The sequence below is a fragment of the Condylura cristata genome, unplaced genomic scaffold, assembly GCF_000260355.1.
Source record: "Condylura cristata isolate star-nosed mole 26May11 unplaced genomic scaffold, ConCri1.0 scaffold00019, whole genome shotgun sequence".
Lineage (NCBI taxonomy): Eukaryota > Metazoa > Chordata > Mammalia > Eulipotyphla > Talpidae > Condylura > Condylura cristata.
Window position 1 is genome coordinate 11,810,960 of NW_004567120.1, and position 15,794 is coordinate 11,826,753.

General features: G+C 41.0%; 1 protein-coding gene across 3 annotated transcripts in view; it reads right to left on the reverse strand.

Annotated features, from left to right (window-relative positions):
• Positions 1 to 1,692: 1,692 nt before the first annotated feature.
• TRMT2B (tRNA methyltransferase 2 homolog B (S. cerevisiae)) overlaps positions 1,693 to 15,794 on the reverse strand; it is a 37,289-nt gene continuing 23,187 nt past the window's right edge. The window contains exons 9-15 of one of the 3 annotated variants that reach the window (XR_001145602.1): positions 14,682 to 14,776; positions 13,835 to 14,049; positions 13,592 to 13,693; positions 12,644 to 12,763; positions 12,365 to 12,464; positions 6,991 to 7,175; positions 1,840 to 1,919 (exon numbers count right to left, since the gene is read on the reverse strand). Coding sequence is in view for 2 of the 3 variants with exons in the window: in XM_012727027.1 (XP_012582481.1) it covers positions 1,763 to 1,919; positions 12,365 to 12,464; positions 12,644 to 12,763; positions 13,592 to 13,693; positions 13,835 to 14,049; positions 14,682 to 14,776 (789 nt within the window). In the remaining variant the exon portion in view is untranslated. Of the gene's footprint in view, positions 1,920 to 6,438; positions 7,176 to 12,364; positions 12,465 to 12,643; positions 12,764 to 13,591; positions 13,694 to 13,834; positions 14,050 to 14,681; positions 14,777 to 15,794 lie in introns of those variants that run through there. The other 2 variants (XM_012727027.1, XM_012727028.1) reach the window with 2 other exon arrangements.

The window sequence follows — 15,794 nt, forward strand, 5'->3', positions numbered from 1 at the left end:
ATCACTCAGAACAAATTCTTAAATCTCCTGGAAGTTCACAGCTACTTTAGCTATTACTGTTCGTAAAGCCCCAACCCCAATTTCTACTGTTCTCCCTTAACTTTTACTATTGTATTAACAGTGTGACCAGCTTAGGGTGATGGACTCCTTCTGGCTGATTGTTTTGGATGCTCCTAGTTTTAGCTCTGTAAGTTCCGGGTGTAGGCCACTTGGTTGTGACACTACTTTGCAGCACCATTAAATTTTGCTGCCAACACCCAGCATCCTGATGCTGGCTTCTAAATACCATTCATCATGTATGGAACTGGGCTCCTTGGAAATGGCTAATACCAGGACAGGGGTTAGGGAAGCAGGCAGTGGCTCTACCAGTTTTGTGCCAGAATATAAGGCAGTGCTGAAAAAGATGTGGAAGCCATGTCAAATGGACATCTGACCTGACACACAGCAACTCCCATTGAGAAAAGTGGAAAAATGTGAAGAAAATTTGGACATTATAATGAAAATGACTGTACTAAAGGTAAAACACCAAATTAAAAAATAAAAACATTGAGTGATATTAAAAAACTACTTTGCTACTATTGTAACCTCTCCAAAAAGGAGAGGTTCCAGGTTCCCTGCCCCACCCAAAAGAGGGTAGAGGTGAGCAGGGATAAGAACCTGGTGAGGAGACTGAAGAGAAAGGAAGCAGGATGGAGAGCTAGGTGACCTGAGGGAGGCACGTGGAGCAGAGACAGGTGAAGTAGCGGCTCTGTATTAGGCCCAGGACTGGGTGAAACAGATGTGGGTGAGAGACCCGTGGTGAGGTTCACTATGGCAGTGTTTCTATTGATTTTGATTTTGCTCTTTTCCTCCCAGACTTGTCTGGCCGTTTCTGACCCTTTTCTATGGGTCCCGGCCAGAAGGTGCTTTAGTCTTGCGGTGGGCTTTCAAGCCTTGCTGTGCCAATCCCATTTGGGTGGACTTTTGCCCACGAGGGGATGGGTAACTTTGGGTGTTAGAAACGACATTCTTTGTCTTTTCTGTATTGCACACCAATTTCATTAAAGTTCCTTTCCATTAAAGGTCTTTATGTTTTGTCTTGATGCGGCAGATGTCAGAACCTATTTCACGCAGGCAGGTTTGGGTGTTCAAGGGTGCCCCATCCCTGCCCTTTAACACTACCAGAAGTATTACATTAACCTCTTGACCTGAAAATTGGTAGCCAAGGGCAAAGAATCAGGCTATCCCTCTCCTGTTTGGTTAATAGCCTTTTGAGAAAAATTACTGAGTCAGGAGACAGTAATCAATGACTGCTGAAATCCTCAGATGAGAGGTTATTAGGGAAGAGGATAATCATCTGGTACCAAAGTAACACCTCCCCCTCCCAGTTTCTTGATAATTGTAAAGAGTAAATTACACGAGGAGTTCTCAGGGCAGTCACTTTAATCACTGCCTTTACTAAGAGTGGACAGCAGATGTCACACACCTCTTGGGATGTGACTCAATGGCTTAATCTGAATCTAATCAAGTATCTAGACCCATCTACCAGTTGAAAGGAAATTCAGTGGCTGGAAGAAGTTCAGTATCACCACCATGCACCAAACCATCTTTAGAGCCAGCAAGCGTGGAGTATGGTCCTTAGGATCGGAAAGACAGGTAAAGGAGAGTCCAGGAGCCCTCAGTGGCTTTTCAGGCTTTTATTGAGCTTTTTACATCACATGTAGTGAGGCCACCAGGTGCACAACAGGCAGGGGCCCTGGGGGCCAGAAGGGTGGCAGGCCTCCTACCCCCAGCGAATCGTCACTCTTTCTCTGCTCTCTGGCCTTCTCTCATGCTCTCTTCTTCTGTTGTGCTCCTCTTCTACCGATGCTATCACTATTCCTTCTGACAGCTCCTTGACGCTGCCCTCACAGGCACAGTCTGTGTCAGCCCAGGTGTGTCTGTTAAGGGGAAGAATGACCTAAAGGAATTCTGCAGCATCTTGTGGACTCCACCCCCTACTCCAGTGATTGGAAACTACAACTCCCAGCAGTACCAGGGAGAGAACTGCGAGGGCCCAAGGGCGGAGCTAGCAGGAATTCTGGGATATTTGGGGGATAAACAGGGCACGATTGCATCTCCCACTCTCTCGCTTGGGAAACAGTTCTCTGGACTGTGTGACTCTGTGTGTTCAGTCAGCCTAGCGTAAGGTATTCCAGTTACTTTGTATCCCGCTCTCTTTCCCTGGGTTGTTTCCTGTTCCTTTCCCCTTTCGTAAATAAACCCATTATTGACCCTTTTGGGTGTACCTGCAGTATAACCGAGTTGTGAGCACGCGGGTGAGGCCCCACAGACAGGCAGCCCAGTCCACTGTGGGCTTCCCTGTAACATGTCCACTTATGCATGCCCACACCCAACTCCAGGTGTCCACCATCAGGCACACGTGTAAGAACACAGGTGTAGGTCTTAAGACACCAATGGCAAGAGGGTGGAAAACCCTGACAATTTCCATTTACCCTGCACCATCCTAGTTTGCCCAGGATTGAGGGGCATCCCAAGATGCAGGTTCAGGAGAGTCCCAGGAAAACTAGGAAGGTTGGTCAGCCTAAAATCAGACAGATCCATGGTGTAGGGTAGACCTGGTCTCTAAAATGCAGTGGTATAAGATAAAAGTGGGGAGACTGTTCTAGAATAAAAGAGATACAATGACCAAATACAACATGCAAACTGGCAATAAAAGACATTTCGGGGACAACTGCGGAAATATATGCAAATATAAATGAACTATGCCACTGGCACTGTTTAACTAAGCTACCATTTCTCCCCTTTATTGAGGTAACATTGATTTATAACACTGTACATGATTGAGGGGACTATGTCCACACCTCCTCAGCTGTATGTTATCTAACCACCCCCACCATCAAAGTACCTGTTGTCTTTTATCCTAAGCCATTGGGCCCCGCCCCAATTTGTTTCAACTTCTAGCCTCCCTCAATTCTACAGCTGTATTTCCAGGGTTTGTTTTAGTTTAGTTTTGTCAGTTCCTTTTTCTTCTATACATTTCACATGAGTGAAAGCACCAGAAAAGCAAGACTTTTGATGAAGGACATGGTGCATTGATACAAACTCTGGTGCAAGTTCCTTGTCTCCTTTTGTGAGCCCGAGGCAGTCTGCACAGCACTCTTCAGGAAAACACTGAGGCTAGATACAGATAACCTCACTGGAAGGACTGCTAATTGTCTTAGTGCGGTTATGGTTATGTCGAAAATGTTCTTATGTTTAAAAGATGTATGCTGAAACATTAAAGATGAAGTGTTAGAAGTCATAACTTACTTTCATATGATTTATCAAAGAACATAAACAAATAGAGGTAAAGCAAGACTGGCAAAATGTTAACATTCGTTGAATCTTCGTGATAGATGTACTGGTGTTCATCATACTACTTTCAGCTTTCCTGTATGAAAGTGTTCATAATAAAAGTGACAAAAGCATTATTCTAAAATTCTTATTTTGAATGTACTCTCCTTGCTAGAAGCAAGGGAGATATTGAGTTGTTCTTTTTTTTTTAATGTGCCTAGTGGCCCTCAGTATGTCTTCTTTGCAGATGTGTTATTCAGAGCTTCTGCATGCTTTTTTGATTGGGTTGTTTGTTCCCTTGTTGCTGAGTTCTATGAGTTCTTTATATATTTCTTTATATATTTTGGATATTAACACCATGTTGAATGTGATATGCAAACATTTCCCTCACACCTGTGAGAATGGCCTATCATAAAAGACTAGAAACAACAAGAGTGTGGAGAAAAAGGAACTCTTGTACACTGTTGGTGGGAATGGAACTTGGTGCAACCTCTATGAATGACAGTGTGGAGGTTCCCCCATAATTAAAAATAGAACTATTAGTAGTTGCAGTAATTCTACCTCTAGCTATTTATCTGAAGAATACAGAAACACTAATTTAAAAAGATATATGCACCCCTATGTTCATTATAGCACTATTCACAATAGCCAGATATGGGAAAAACAGAAAATTGGGTAAAGCGGTGGTATATATACTTGATGGGATACTATGCAGCTATTAAAAAGATAAAATCTTGCTTGGGGGACAACATGGATGGAACTTGAGGTGATTATGGCAAGCAAACTAAGTCAGAAAGACTTAGTTAAGCCCAAATACAGGATGGTTTCATTCATATGTGGAATATAAAGAAACAAAGCAAACTAACAAAAAACAAAAACAATTCATGGTGGTGACTAGAGGGAGTCAGGGAATTAACTTGATAATGGTGAGTGGGACTAGAACTTGGGTGGTAGGTGTATATGTTTGGAGTACAGTGTATATGTTTATTGAGGTATTAAGATATACTCCTAAAATAGTTACATATTTTAAAATGGTGGTAAGTCAACTTTAAAAAAGTAAAATCAAAAAGACACAAAAACACTGATTCCAAAAGATACCTGCACCCCCATGTTTACTGCTGCTTTATTTACAATTGGAAAAACATGGAAGCAGCCTAAATGCCCAAAAGTAGATGACTGGATCAAAAAGATGTGGTACATATATACAATGGAATATTACTCAGCAACCAAAAAAGAGAAACACATGTCTTTTGCAGCAACTTGGATGGAGCTGGAAAAGATCATGCTTAGTGAGATAAGCCAGAAAAAGAAAGAAAAATACCGGATGGTTTCACTCATAGCAGGAGTATAATGGACCAGGCAAGAAAATAATGTGAATAATGAACCATCATATACCAGAGACATTTTATGGGGGTGGGGTGGGGAATAGGATCAAAAATGAGGGGGGGAGAGAAGTGCACTGAACTATGGTGGTGGCACATGGGTGACTTGGTGATGGGAAACCCGCGGGGATTACAATTGAGATAAAGAAATGTACAAAACGATATAAAAATAAACATATATAAAAAAATAAAATCATCTTATTTGCAGGATATAACATTAACTAAATTATCAGGAAACCAACTATCCATAGTCACTCCTCTACTGCTTTACTAGATATTCCTTTAAAACAAAAAGATGAGTAAAATTAATGAGCAAGAGGTAAGAAAAAGAATATTCCAAGTGGAGAAACAGACTGAAAAAGACCAGAAGGACAGAAGAAATCAGTCATTTCCAGGGAAAGGAACTCTATGTGCACAGAGAAATAAGATTGCCCAGATTATGAAGGGGGAATTTGGAAAGTAGTAGGTCGATGACAAACCGATTTTAAGCACTGGGGAAACAACACGAGAATAGAATTTTAGAAAACTCACCCTGGCTATAAAGAATGAGCTGGATGGGAGTAAAAGTAGATCCAAGCAGCACCCACTGGGAAGACAGTCCTTCCAGTAATAATTTGGTAAGAGACAATGGTAGCATGCAGGATGGAGACTTGGTGATGCAACAGGTGGGAGTAGGGGTATAGGAGGACTCAAATAATTACAGGCCTTTAGAGGCTGAGTAGATCCATATATTCATCAAGACTGGGAATACGAAAGGAAGAACAGCTTGGGGGAAACAGGTGACACATTCAGCATCAGATATGCCGAGTCTGGAGTACCTAGGATCTAGTCAGCGGAGTCCATCTTGTAAGCAGTTGAACTAGGAATGACAACACTGGTTTCCTGCTCAAGTATAATGAATATTGATAGGTGGGCTTGCCCTTTTCAGATACAGGGAACAACGGAAGAGAAAAGAAAATAAGATGTTTTAATATATAAAACAATATAACCCCACTATTTAAAATGAAAAAATGGTTATAAAAGTTATCTGACTACCATATATCCATCCTTTTAGCACTTTAGAGGATTCCCTTCTAGCCTTTTCATAAATGGTTATTTATATAGTAGCTTTAATAGCCATAATTTTCTGAGACGGAAGCTTCACTCTAAGTATTTATGATTGAAAAGAATTAAATATAGTAGTTGACCTGACATTTTGTAAATCAGACAATACTTGCTGAATTGCACATATCCTTAGGCTGTTAAAAGAATCAAAACAATTTAAACTGCTGGGCAAGTATCCAAGAACAACTCAAGTTGAGGAAATCATGGACTAGAGAATGCCAGTTTCAATATGCAATTTATTATAGTATATTCTGGATCTTTACAGTATTCTGGAGCTTTCTACCTCCACAATTCACTGCACAATTTCAGGTATTCAGTCTCTTCTTTGAATATCTCCTTTCCCATAGGGTCTCTCCTATGACTAATCCTCCCTCCTCACATGAGCTTTAATTGGCGCTACCGCTCTTAGGAGTAACTACATTTGTTTAAAAGATTTATTTATTTGTGCATACAGGACTGGGGTATAGGTCGAGGTGCAGGGACAGTAAGAGGATTCACCAGAGACAGAGTGGGGAGCAGAACAGGCAGATGGATGAAGTACACTGCTGAGGAGAGCAGTGGGCGGGTCAGGAGAGGTCTGCCGCGCCATGTGGTCACCTCCGGGGCAGGGATCGAACTCATGCGGCAGTGGCTTAAGCTTCTTAGTGCTGTGCTTTAACCCGCTGTGCCACCAGGGAGGACCCGTAACTACAATTTTTTTAAACGATATTCTAGAAGCCTCAAAATCTCAAAAGTCCAAAGGAATAAAGCTCTACTGTGCTCAGAGTCACCTGTAATCACTTTACAGCTTACTCTGCCAGTTTAAACAGCTACACTTGTTTCCAGTTCCAACTCTTGGCTACCCAGAACAGATCTAGTAAAATCTCTGGGCAAATACAGAGATCCAAGTCCATGTGAAATTATTACCAGCTGGTGAGGAAAGCTCTGTTGTCAGCCCAGCACAGCAGAGTTAAAAGATAAAACTCTGAACTAGGCCCAAGGGCACAATAAGTTGACAGCAAAAGAAAGAAACAGTCCAGATCCAGGGCCAAGTAGTGGTACAAACCAGGCAAACACATGAAAGCAAGGGAAGTGAAAACTAAGATTAGAAACTCGCTTAAAATAGCCTACTATATTCTTCCTGCTCGTGATGCAAAGCTTGGTTTCCCAGGCAATGCTGTCAGGGTTGCAGAGTAGCAATATGCCAGACCTGGGATTTGTTGAAACTTCAGCCTGAACAAAGGGCCTGCGGCCTTGTAGGAGGTTGCTTATCGAGTGAGGAGGAGCACCAGCTCGCAGTGAGGGGTGTGGGGGAACAGATCCACAGGCACAGCTTGTCTCAGAACGAAAGGCTCCCCTAGGAGCTTCTTAGTGGAGTTTGAAGAACAGCACAGCCTGTAGAGACAGATCAAAATATCATTTCCTAGAAGCCAAGGACAATGTACGGGAACACAATTTCTTAAATGGAAGCCCTTTCTGTGTTCCCATTGTCCCCTCTATGTTTCGCTCTATAACAGCATCTATCACCCTTAATATAACTAGCTAGTTTCTTTTTCACCACTTCTCTCACTGGTTTATCCTTTTTTGGAGGGTATAAATGAGGCTGAAACTGCTTATTATTCATCTCTGTGTTCCCAGTGTGTGCCACAGAGTAGGAGTTCAATGGTGACTAGAGCAGTGAGTATAGGTCATCTACTTTCCTCTGTCATTTGCACCCAGCAGGTAAGTAATGAATGAATAAGTAAATATTACTGAGCTAAATGTATTCTGTGGAACTTCTTCAAAAAAGGCTACTATTTTCTCTTATTTCAAGGTAGCCAAGCAAAAATGAGAGCAAAGGATGACCTGTAAGCGTAACACCCAGTCAAGGATCACCACCGCTGGCTTTTCTGAACGTGTACATTCAAGTCGGCGTTTTAAGATGCAGTCAGGTATACATACTGTATGTGCCACTTTACAGTCGGTGTCGGCCGTCAGTGATACTCATCACGAACACCCTCCCCTAGACTATACGTCTAGCCACCTCGCCTTTATTCACAATACAGTTTTCATTAAATATAAATATAACACGGTTTACTTACCTGATTCCTCGCTAGAGAAAATTTAAGTTGTTTCTGTTCACTGTTTCAGAATGTCCCTCCCTGAACATTCTTATAGTTATTTCCTTGCATTAAATAATATTTACAGTTCTTTAGTGGAACACCTGAGTTGAAGGACTGGTATGTTTTTAAGGTCCTAAGATACACACCACTGAACTGTTGTAAAAAAGATTATACCAATGTGTACTCAGAACCAAGAAAACAGAAGAGTATCTGCTTCCCTGGCTAACATGCAATAGTTTAAACAGTATTGCCTCGTTAAAATAAAAAACAATGCAAAGATATTCACTATTACTCATAATGGAGCAATTTTCTTATCCAAGGTAATAAGATTAAAAAAAAAAAAGGTATTAGGAGAGAGACAAAGTTTTTATGTGATCATAAAGTCAGCCATCAAGTAAATCAATTGGGTGCCCTCCCTGGTGGCACAGCAGGTTAAAGCACAGCACCATGAAGCTATTGCAGCCACTGCAGCACCATCGTTAGATCCCCGGCCCGGGGGGGTGACCCACATGGCATGGTGGACCTCTTGAGCCCGTCGCTGCTCCCCTCAGAAGTGTGTTTCAGTCAACCTGCCTCTTCTGCTCCCCGCTCTGTCTCTGGTGAATCCTTTCACTGACCCTGCACCTCTGGCCTGTACCCCAGTTCCATAAGTAAATGAATCTTTAAAACCTATGGCCCAAAAATTCCACTCCTGGGTATCAACACAAGAAATGAGAACAGATGTCCACACAAAATTCTGTACAGCCAACTGGTGTATAAAGAAACTTATGGTATAACCAAACAATAGAGTAATATTTGAGGGGCCTCCTTGGTGGCATAAGGGTTAAATCTCAGCACTATCAAACTAGTGCTTGATAGCCACTGCAGCAAGTGTTCGAGTTCAATCCCCAGCCAGGGAGCTGACCCACATGGCACAGCAGACCTCTCCTGTCTCCCTCGCTGCTCCCCTCAGCAGTATATTTCAGTCAGTCCGCCTGTTTCTGCTCCCCACTCTGGTGAATCCTCTCACTGTCCCCGTACCAGACCTATGGCCTACACCCCAATTCTTGTGTGCAAGAACTTTAATATTCTCTAATAAAAAGGAGTATTTTTGACCACAAAAGGAATCAAGTACTGCTAAACACTACAATACAAAATGAAGCTTTCAAAGAACATGCAAAATGAAAGAAGCCAGATGCAAAGAACCACATACTTTAAGATTCTATTCACACAGGCAAAGTTATAAAGACCAAAAGTAGACTAGCAGTTGATGAGGGCTAGGGGGTTTGCAGAAAAAATGGAGGATTACTAGTAAAAGGTGCAAGGTTTCTTCCTGTAGTGATAAAAATATTCTGTAATTAGGGCCCTCCCTGGTGGCGCGGTGGGTTAAAGCACAGCACTAAGAAGCTTAAGCCACTTCCGGGTGAGTTTGATCCCTGCCTGCCCTGGAGGAGATCCACATGGCTCGGCAGACCTCTCCTGACCCGCCCACTGCTCCCCTCAGCAGTGGACTTCGTTGATCTGCCTGTTCTGCTCCCCACTCTGTCTCTGGTGAGGCCTCTCACCACCCCTGAGCCTCTGGCCTGTACCCCAGTTCTGTATGCACAAATAAATAAATCTTTTAAAAAAAAATAACTTACTGTGGAAATCTTTCCAGAGAGAACATCTTCATTCTTTTTTATTTTCAAATCCAATGTTATGGCTGTGCCATTTGTTAACAAAACAATGTTTACCCCTACAGGTATAACTCCAGACCCCTTCAGGTGCACAAGCTTCACGCTCCCTTTCTTCACTTTTAGGGCAGTAGAGTATTCCACTATCGCCATAGATACAGCATAATTGATTTAACTAATTCTTCACTGAGCAGATGTTTAAGATAATTCATTTGCGATTACTAACTGAATAGATGTCTTTTTACACATCAGTATATTTATAGGATATGTGCAATAAAGCCTCAGGAATAGAAATACTAGGCCTGAAAGGGGATATATAGGTTTATAATTTTAATCGATCAGGATGTTGGAAAAGTCATGACACATTTTTTTCTGTTTTCCAAATAAAAAGTTTCTCATGACTTTTCCTGATAACCTAATATATTGCTAAATAACCCCCCTCCGTGATAGCACCAGTTTATACTCTGACAAGTAAATCTTTAAAATCCATGTTTGCCCATTGTATGGCTAACAATGCATTATTGAATTTGAACATCTGCCGATCTCAGATGTAAAAAGCAGTATCTCAGAGTAGTTGAAATTTGCTTTTCAATTATAATGGAAGTGCCAGGGCATCCTTTTGTGGTTCATAAATAATGTATAATATCTTCTTTTCACGACTTCTCATTTTTCTTTTGGGCTATAGTTTTTCTGATTGATTTCCTGGAGTTTATTATAAATTAAGGAAAAACTCTTTGTGATATGAACAGCAATTTTTTTCTAGTTTGTATGCTGTCCATTATGTCTGTTATTGCTGATTTTCAGCACCAACTTATTTTTAAATTTTACTGAGATATAATTCACATACTATACAGTCCACCCGTTTATACATTTCTGTGATTTTTATATATATTCATGAAGTTTTGTAACTTCCACTAAAAATAATTTGGGGATATTTTCATTCATCCTGAAAGATCTTACACACCCCTTAGAGGTCACTACTCATTTCTCCCCAATCATTGTAACCTCAGGCCCAGGCAACCATGAATCTACTTTGTAGAGCTTTGTCCAGTCTAGACATTTCCTATAAACTAAATCACACACTATGTGGCAATTTGTGTCTGGCTTCTAGATACTAATCCTTACCAGGTACATGATTTATAAATATTGTTCCCCAATGGGCTTTGTCTCTTCACTTTCTTGATGGTATGACTTGTAGCACAAATTTCATTTGATTTTCATGATGTACACACACACACATAGTATGTGTGTTATAATAAATATAAAATATATAAACATTGTTAGTTTACTGGACATTGTTAGTTACTGGACTTTTGATGTCATATCTAAGCCAAGTTCACAAAGATTTACTTTTATGCTTTACTTCTTATATTTACTTCTGTGATCCATTGAATTTTTTTCATAATAGTGTAACAAAGAATATTTTTTAATATAGTGAACCTTAACATTATTGCATGTCATATTCTCCAGAGGTTTCTGAAGCGCCTTCTACCACCAGCATTTGTTTAATAGTATACTGTTTCCCCACTGATGTGAGATGCCACCTTTATTATACATTAAAAAAAATCTTAAACAGTAAAATAAAAATAAAGGACTACTGGGAGAGTGTACATACAATAGATAAGGAAATAAGACTATAAAAACACCTGAACCTAAAGCTTTTTTATTTTGGATGAGAGAAGCTCTTTCACAATTTTCTCATTGTTTTCTGCATTACTGGTCAGTTCAGATTTACACTATTTTCTGCACTTATTATTACTCATTTATAATTTTCCAGAATATCACCTACTTCATTTAAGCTTTCAGATGTACTGGGAAAGAACTATAGAAAATAAATGTTTACAAAACTTTTCTAAATTCCTAGCTGCACTTACACTCTTTTTCTCACTTACCACTTTGTGTTTTACCCCTTTATGGTCTTGATTAGGCTTATATACCTACTTTATTTTCTTCTAATAATACCTCCTTTGTTTATTTGGCATGTCTATAATTTTACTTTTTATTTTAGAGTTAGTTTATCAAATTTTTAAAAAAATTATTGACTTCATCTATCAGTGTCCTTTAGGTGTATTATTCTTTTTCTAGCTCATTGATTTGGAAACTCAACTCATTTACTTTTATTTCTCACTTATTTAGTTATAGCTGTACTTTATACCCACTTATATTATTTAACTATTATAAATAAATTATATTACTCATGTAAAAAGAAAAAGAATGTATGTCTGTATGTGTATGTGAAAGAGAGCGAAAGAGAAAACAAAAATAGAATACTTCAAAAATCAAAATAACTGAACAAGGCCAGGGGAAGCGGGAGTGAAAATGTAAGAGGGTACCAAAGAACTCAGTAATTAAGTAATCAAAAAATATTTCAATGTAACACTTTATATAAAGCCAAATTGGGAAACTACGATCTGTTAGGCTGGCTAACCACTTTAATAAATAAAGTTTTATGGGAGCCAGGGTCAGGATTAAGGGAAGGAGAATGAGATGGAGTTTAGCAAGTACAGTATGGATCTTACCCTGAAAAAAAAATTAATATTCTGTTCATCACAGATTTGGGGGGTTCATTTTTATATCTGAAAATGCTACATTAAAAATGTATCCTGATTACGGCAATCTGGGGCATCCTGTTAAAATTGTGCATCCAAGCTGCACTGCCTAATTTGTCTTATCTGAAACCGGGTTCTTATCTGAAACCTGATTCTTGGTGATAGTATAGTGACTATTTTCTGTTTCTTTACATTTGTCTGCATTTTCCAATTCTGCACAATAAGCATGGATGACTTGGCCAATCAAAAAAAAATAATTAAGAAAACTAGACATGACTTACTCAATAATGTTCCTTGTGGCTTCACCATGAGGCTTGCAGGATACAAACACTAGTGAGCGGATAGCCGTGCAGTTTCGAATGGCTTGCACCACCCGGCGATCTGAAGGAAGAGACACGGAGCCATTCATGACACTGAGCAGGAACAGAGGAGATGCATATCCAGTGCCAGCCCTTTGGGAGAATTCTTAGCAAGCTATGAGGATGAGGGACCAAAGCCCGTGGCCATCAAGTGAAAACACCCCACTACTTCTGCAGCAGGAAGCCCACTCATATCCTTACGCAGTCCAGCCCGGGCTGGGTTCACCACAGCAGTAATGAACTGTGTGTCTTCCTTGGACTTGAGTAGCTGTGGCAGAATCTTCTCTGCTCGACCAGTGTGGAATTCACAGTTGGTGATACCTGCATAAGAGATGACCACGTGACCACATGCAGGGGGCAGGGAACTTCAGCCTTCTAGAACTGGACAGGAGTCAGCACAGCCATCTTCCCTTAGATCTAGCATACCTCTGAAAAACAATGAAAGAACTACTGTCGACTTGCTTCAATTTTTCCAAAACACCTTCCCTTGGGATATCTCAGTAAGTCTTTCAGCTGGAAAGACCAGTGTTATTTTACAACTTAGTGATGCACATAGCACATACGTATCTACTCCAAGAAGAGAAGCTTGACTACTCAAGGGCTCCTTCTGCTCCAGCAGGTTTTCACCTGGACCATAAGGAGTTGTCTGGGAATGAGGTACACAGGACAACAGCACGTTTTCCACAATGCAGTTTAGCATAAGACTTTATTCGATATATGTACATGCCAAGGGATGAAGGATGCACCCTCAAGTCTACAGATTTGTGAACAATAGTGAAACGATAAAATTTAATTCAGTAAAAATATATTTCAAACAGAAAGTTCTGTGGCTAAACATAGTTTGAAATCTATTGCATTGTGTTGTGATGCTCAAAAGTCTTCTGCACTATCCCAAAATTTTGCCAAGTTTCCTTTCTGTCAGCCAGGCATGTTGCATCCCTTAAATTCTTCTGGCCAGGAAAAAAAAAATATTGGTTACTGGGTGGTTTTTCAGAAAACCATTAGGTCCCAACTGTGACATCTCGAGAATCCCTTTCCTTTTGCCCCACAGGTCATAGACACAGTAGATGCTTTCAACACAACTCTTTCCATAGCACAGAGTGCAGCTCTTAATTCCTCCCCAGTGAGCGCATACACTGAGCACTGTACCATTGAAGGCTGCAGACCACTTGGCGTCTTCTACTGCCTGCTCAAGCAACTCAACCCCAAGGACATGGGACACATGCTGAGCCAGAGAGAGACCGATCACACCTGAGGAAAGAGGACAGACTATGAAGAGTATGTTTTAGCTTGAAACCACCACCTTCCCACCAGGCTGTATGGGCCTGGGGACTGGGTAGATGGTGTTTGGACACTAATCCACATGTAGCTTCTACTTGGGCTGCCACTTGCCAGTTCCACAGCAGATGTCAAAAAGGGTGGTGCTGGAGTTCACACCGCTCAGTTCTCCCACGGTGTGATACAGCATCTCTGCACCAGCAGTGTTAACTTGGAAGAAGGCATCTGGAGAGATGCGGATCTTCAAGCCCAAGAGATCTTCAAAGATGTAGGGTTCCCCAAATAAGAGCTGGTAAGGGGACTGCTGATGGCTGCAACGGGTCATGGTGCTGGAAAAGAATGAAGAAGCACGCATCTTGGAAAGACAGGTCATGCAATCTGTAGTATTTAGTTGGAGGGGGAGGCCACAGCACCTGCACTAGGAAATACAGCCTCTTTGCCACAGCCCTGGGGGGTTCTGAAGGAGGTCACCTCCCAGGGATGGAGGTACATGTACATGTCCCCTCATCTATGTTCTGGCCTGGCTTCCCAGACCTGGAGGGTGTTAGAGGGCGAGAACATCTTCACACAGATCCTCCATGATCAGCACCCCTTATCCATGGGGAGTACACTGTAACCCCCCAGTGGATGCCTAAAACTGAAGATAGTACTGAACCCCCATATGCTTTTCTTCCTATACATACACACACATTTATAAATTAGGCATGCTAAGAGATTCACAACAATAATAAATAATAAAATAGAACATTTGGGCCTACGTCCCATTGATCATCATATGTTTAATAAAACATATGAATATAAACTTCCCCCAACTCCTGGCCAATGTATTGATTATATGGAGCATTTCTGCACCACAGCTGGCCACAAGTAACTGGACTGGAACACAGTAACACTGCAGACTTGTGATATAATTGTAAGGCAAGTCATCTACCTTCTACTTGTTTGGCTATCCCAGGCTTACCTTTCCTGGAAGTAAAGTGAAGTCAAGTCGCAGACTGCTCCTTGTCCTTTGGTGAAAAACTCCTTTACAATCTCCTTCTGGACACAGAGCTCCTCCTGCCCAGACCACAAAATCAGGTGTCAAGCAAAGATTCATCTCTGACAAATTTCCTCTCCCAGACAAGCAGTAATCCACCCTGCAGAAGTCAGACAAGAAGGCACATTTTTCAAATCCCATTATAAATAACACTTAACATAAAGCAATATTCTGCAGGACCAAAAAGAAGGAAAAAAGCTTTTCACATCTTAGCAGAAGCATCGCTTCGCTGACCGACTTTTGACAAAGCCTATACAATAGACATGGCCCTTCATCTTTAATAGTTCTCTAAAGAAAGTGAGAGTCATTGTTGCTGAAAACAGGAGCTAAACTAAGCTTTTGTCCAGTCACAAAGCAGTCACCTTTCAATTTCTTTCAAATGTCTTCACTTCAAATATCCCAATCATCCACTCAAACACCACTCACAAGATATGAGTTCCAGGAAAAAAGGAAAGAGATCCTGGAAGAGAATGAGCCTAGTAACTTAAATTTTTTTGGCTCTATTTTAGTAAGAAAAAAGCAATAAATTATATCGTTGTAAATAATTAATGATCATTAAGGACGTTCTTTATTCCAGGAAATAATAGATCCTTCTTAGGAAATAGATCATTCTTGCTCCGATCTCACTGAAGATGGGGGGAAGAATAGAGATAACATCTCTGAAGGGGTGAAATGTACACGAAACCTTATATCAGATTTCATACTTGGTGACTGACATATTTTAGTCAAAGAATTCAGACTCTAAAGCGGATTCAGGAAAACCACTAACAGAGCAGAAAACTCGGTCAAATATCATTATAAAAACATGAGGAATATGAATTAGTCATGAAAGAAATTTTTTTTTTAAAGATTTATTTATTTGTGCATACAGAACTGGGGTACAGGCCAGAGGCTCAGTGGTGGTGAGAGGCTTCACCGGAGACAGAGCGGGGAACAGAACAGGCAGAGCGACAAAGTACACTGCTGAGGGGAGCAGCGGGCGGGTCAGGAGAGGTCTGCCACGCCATGTGGTCACCTCCCGGAGCAGGCGGGAATCGA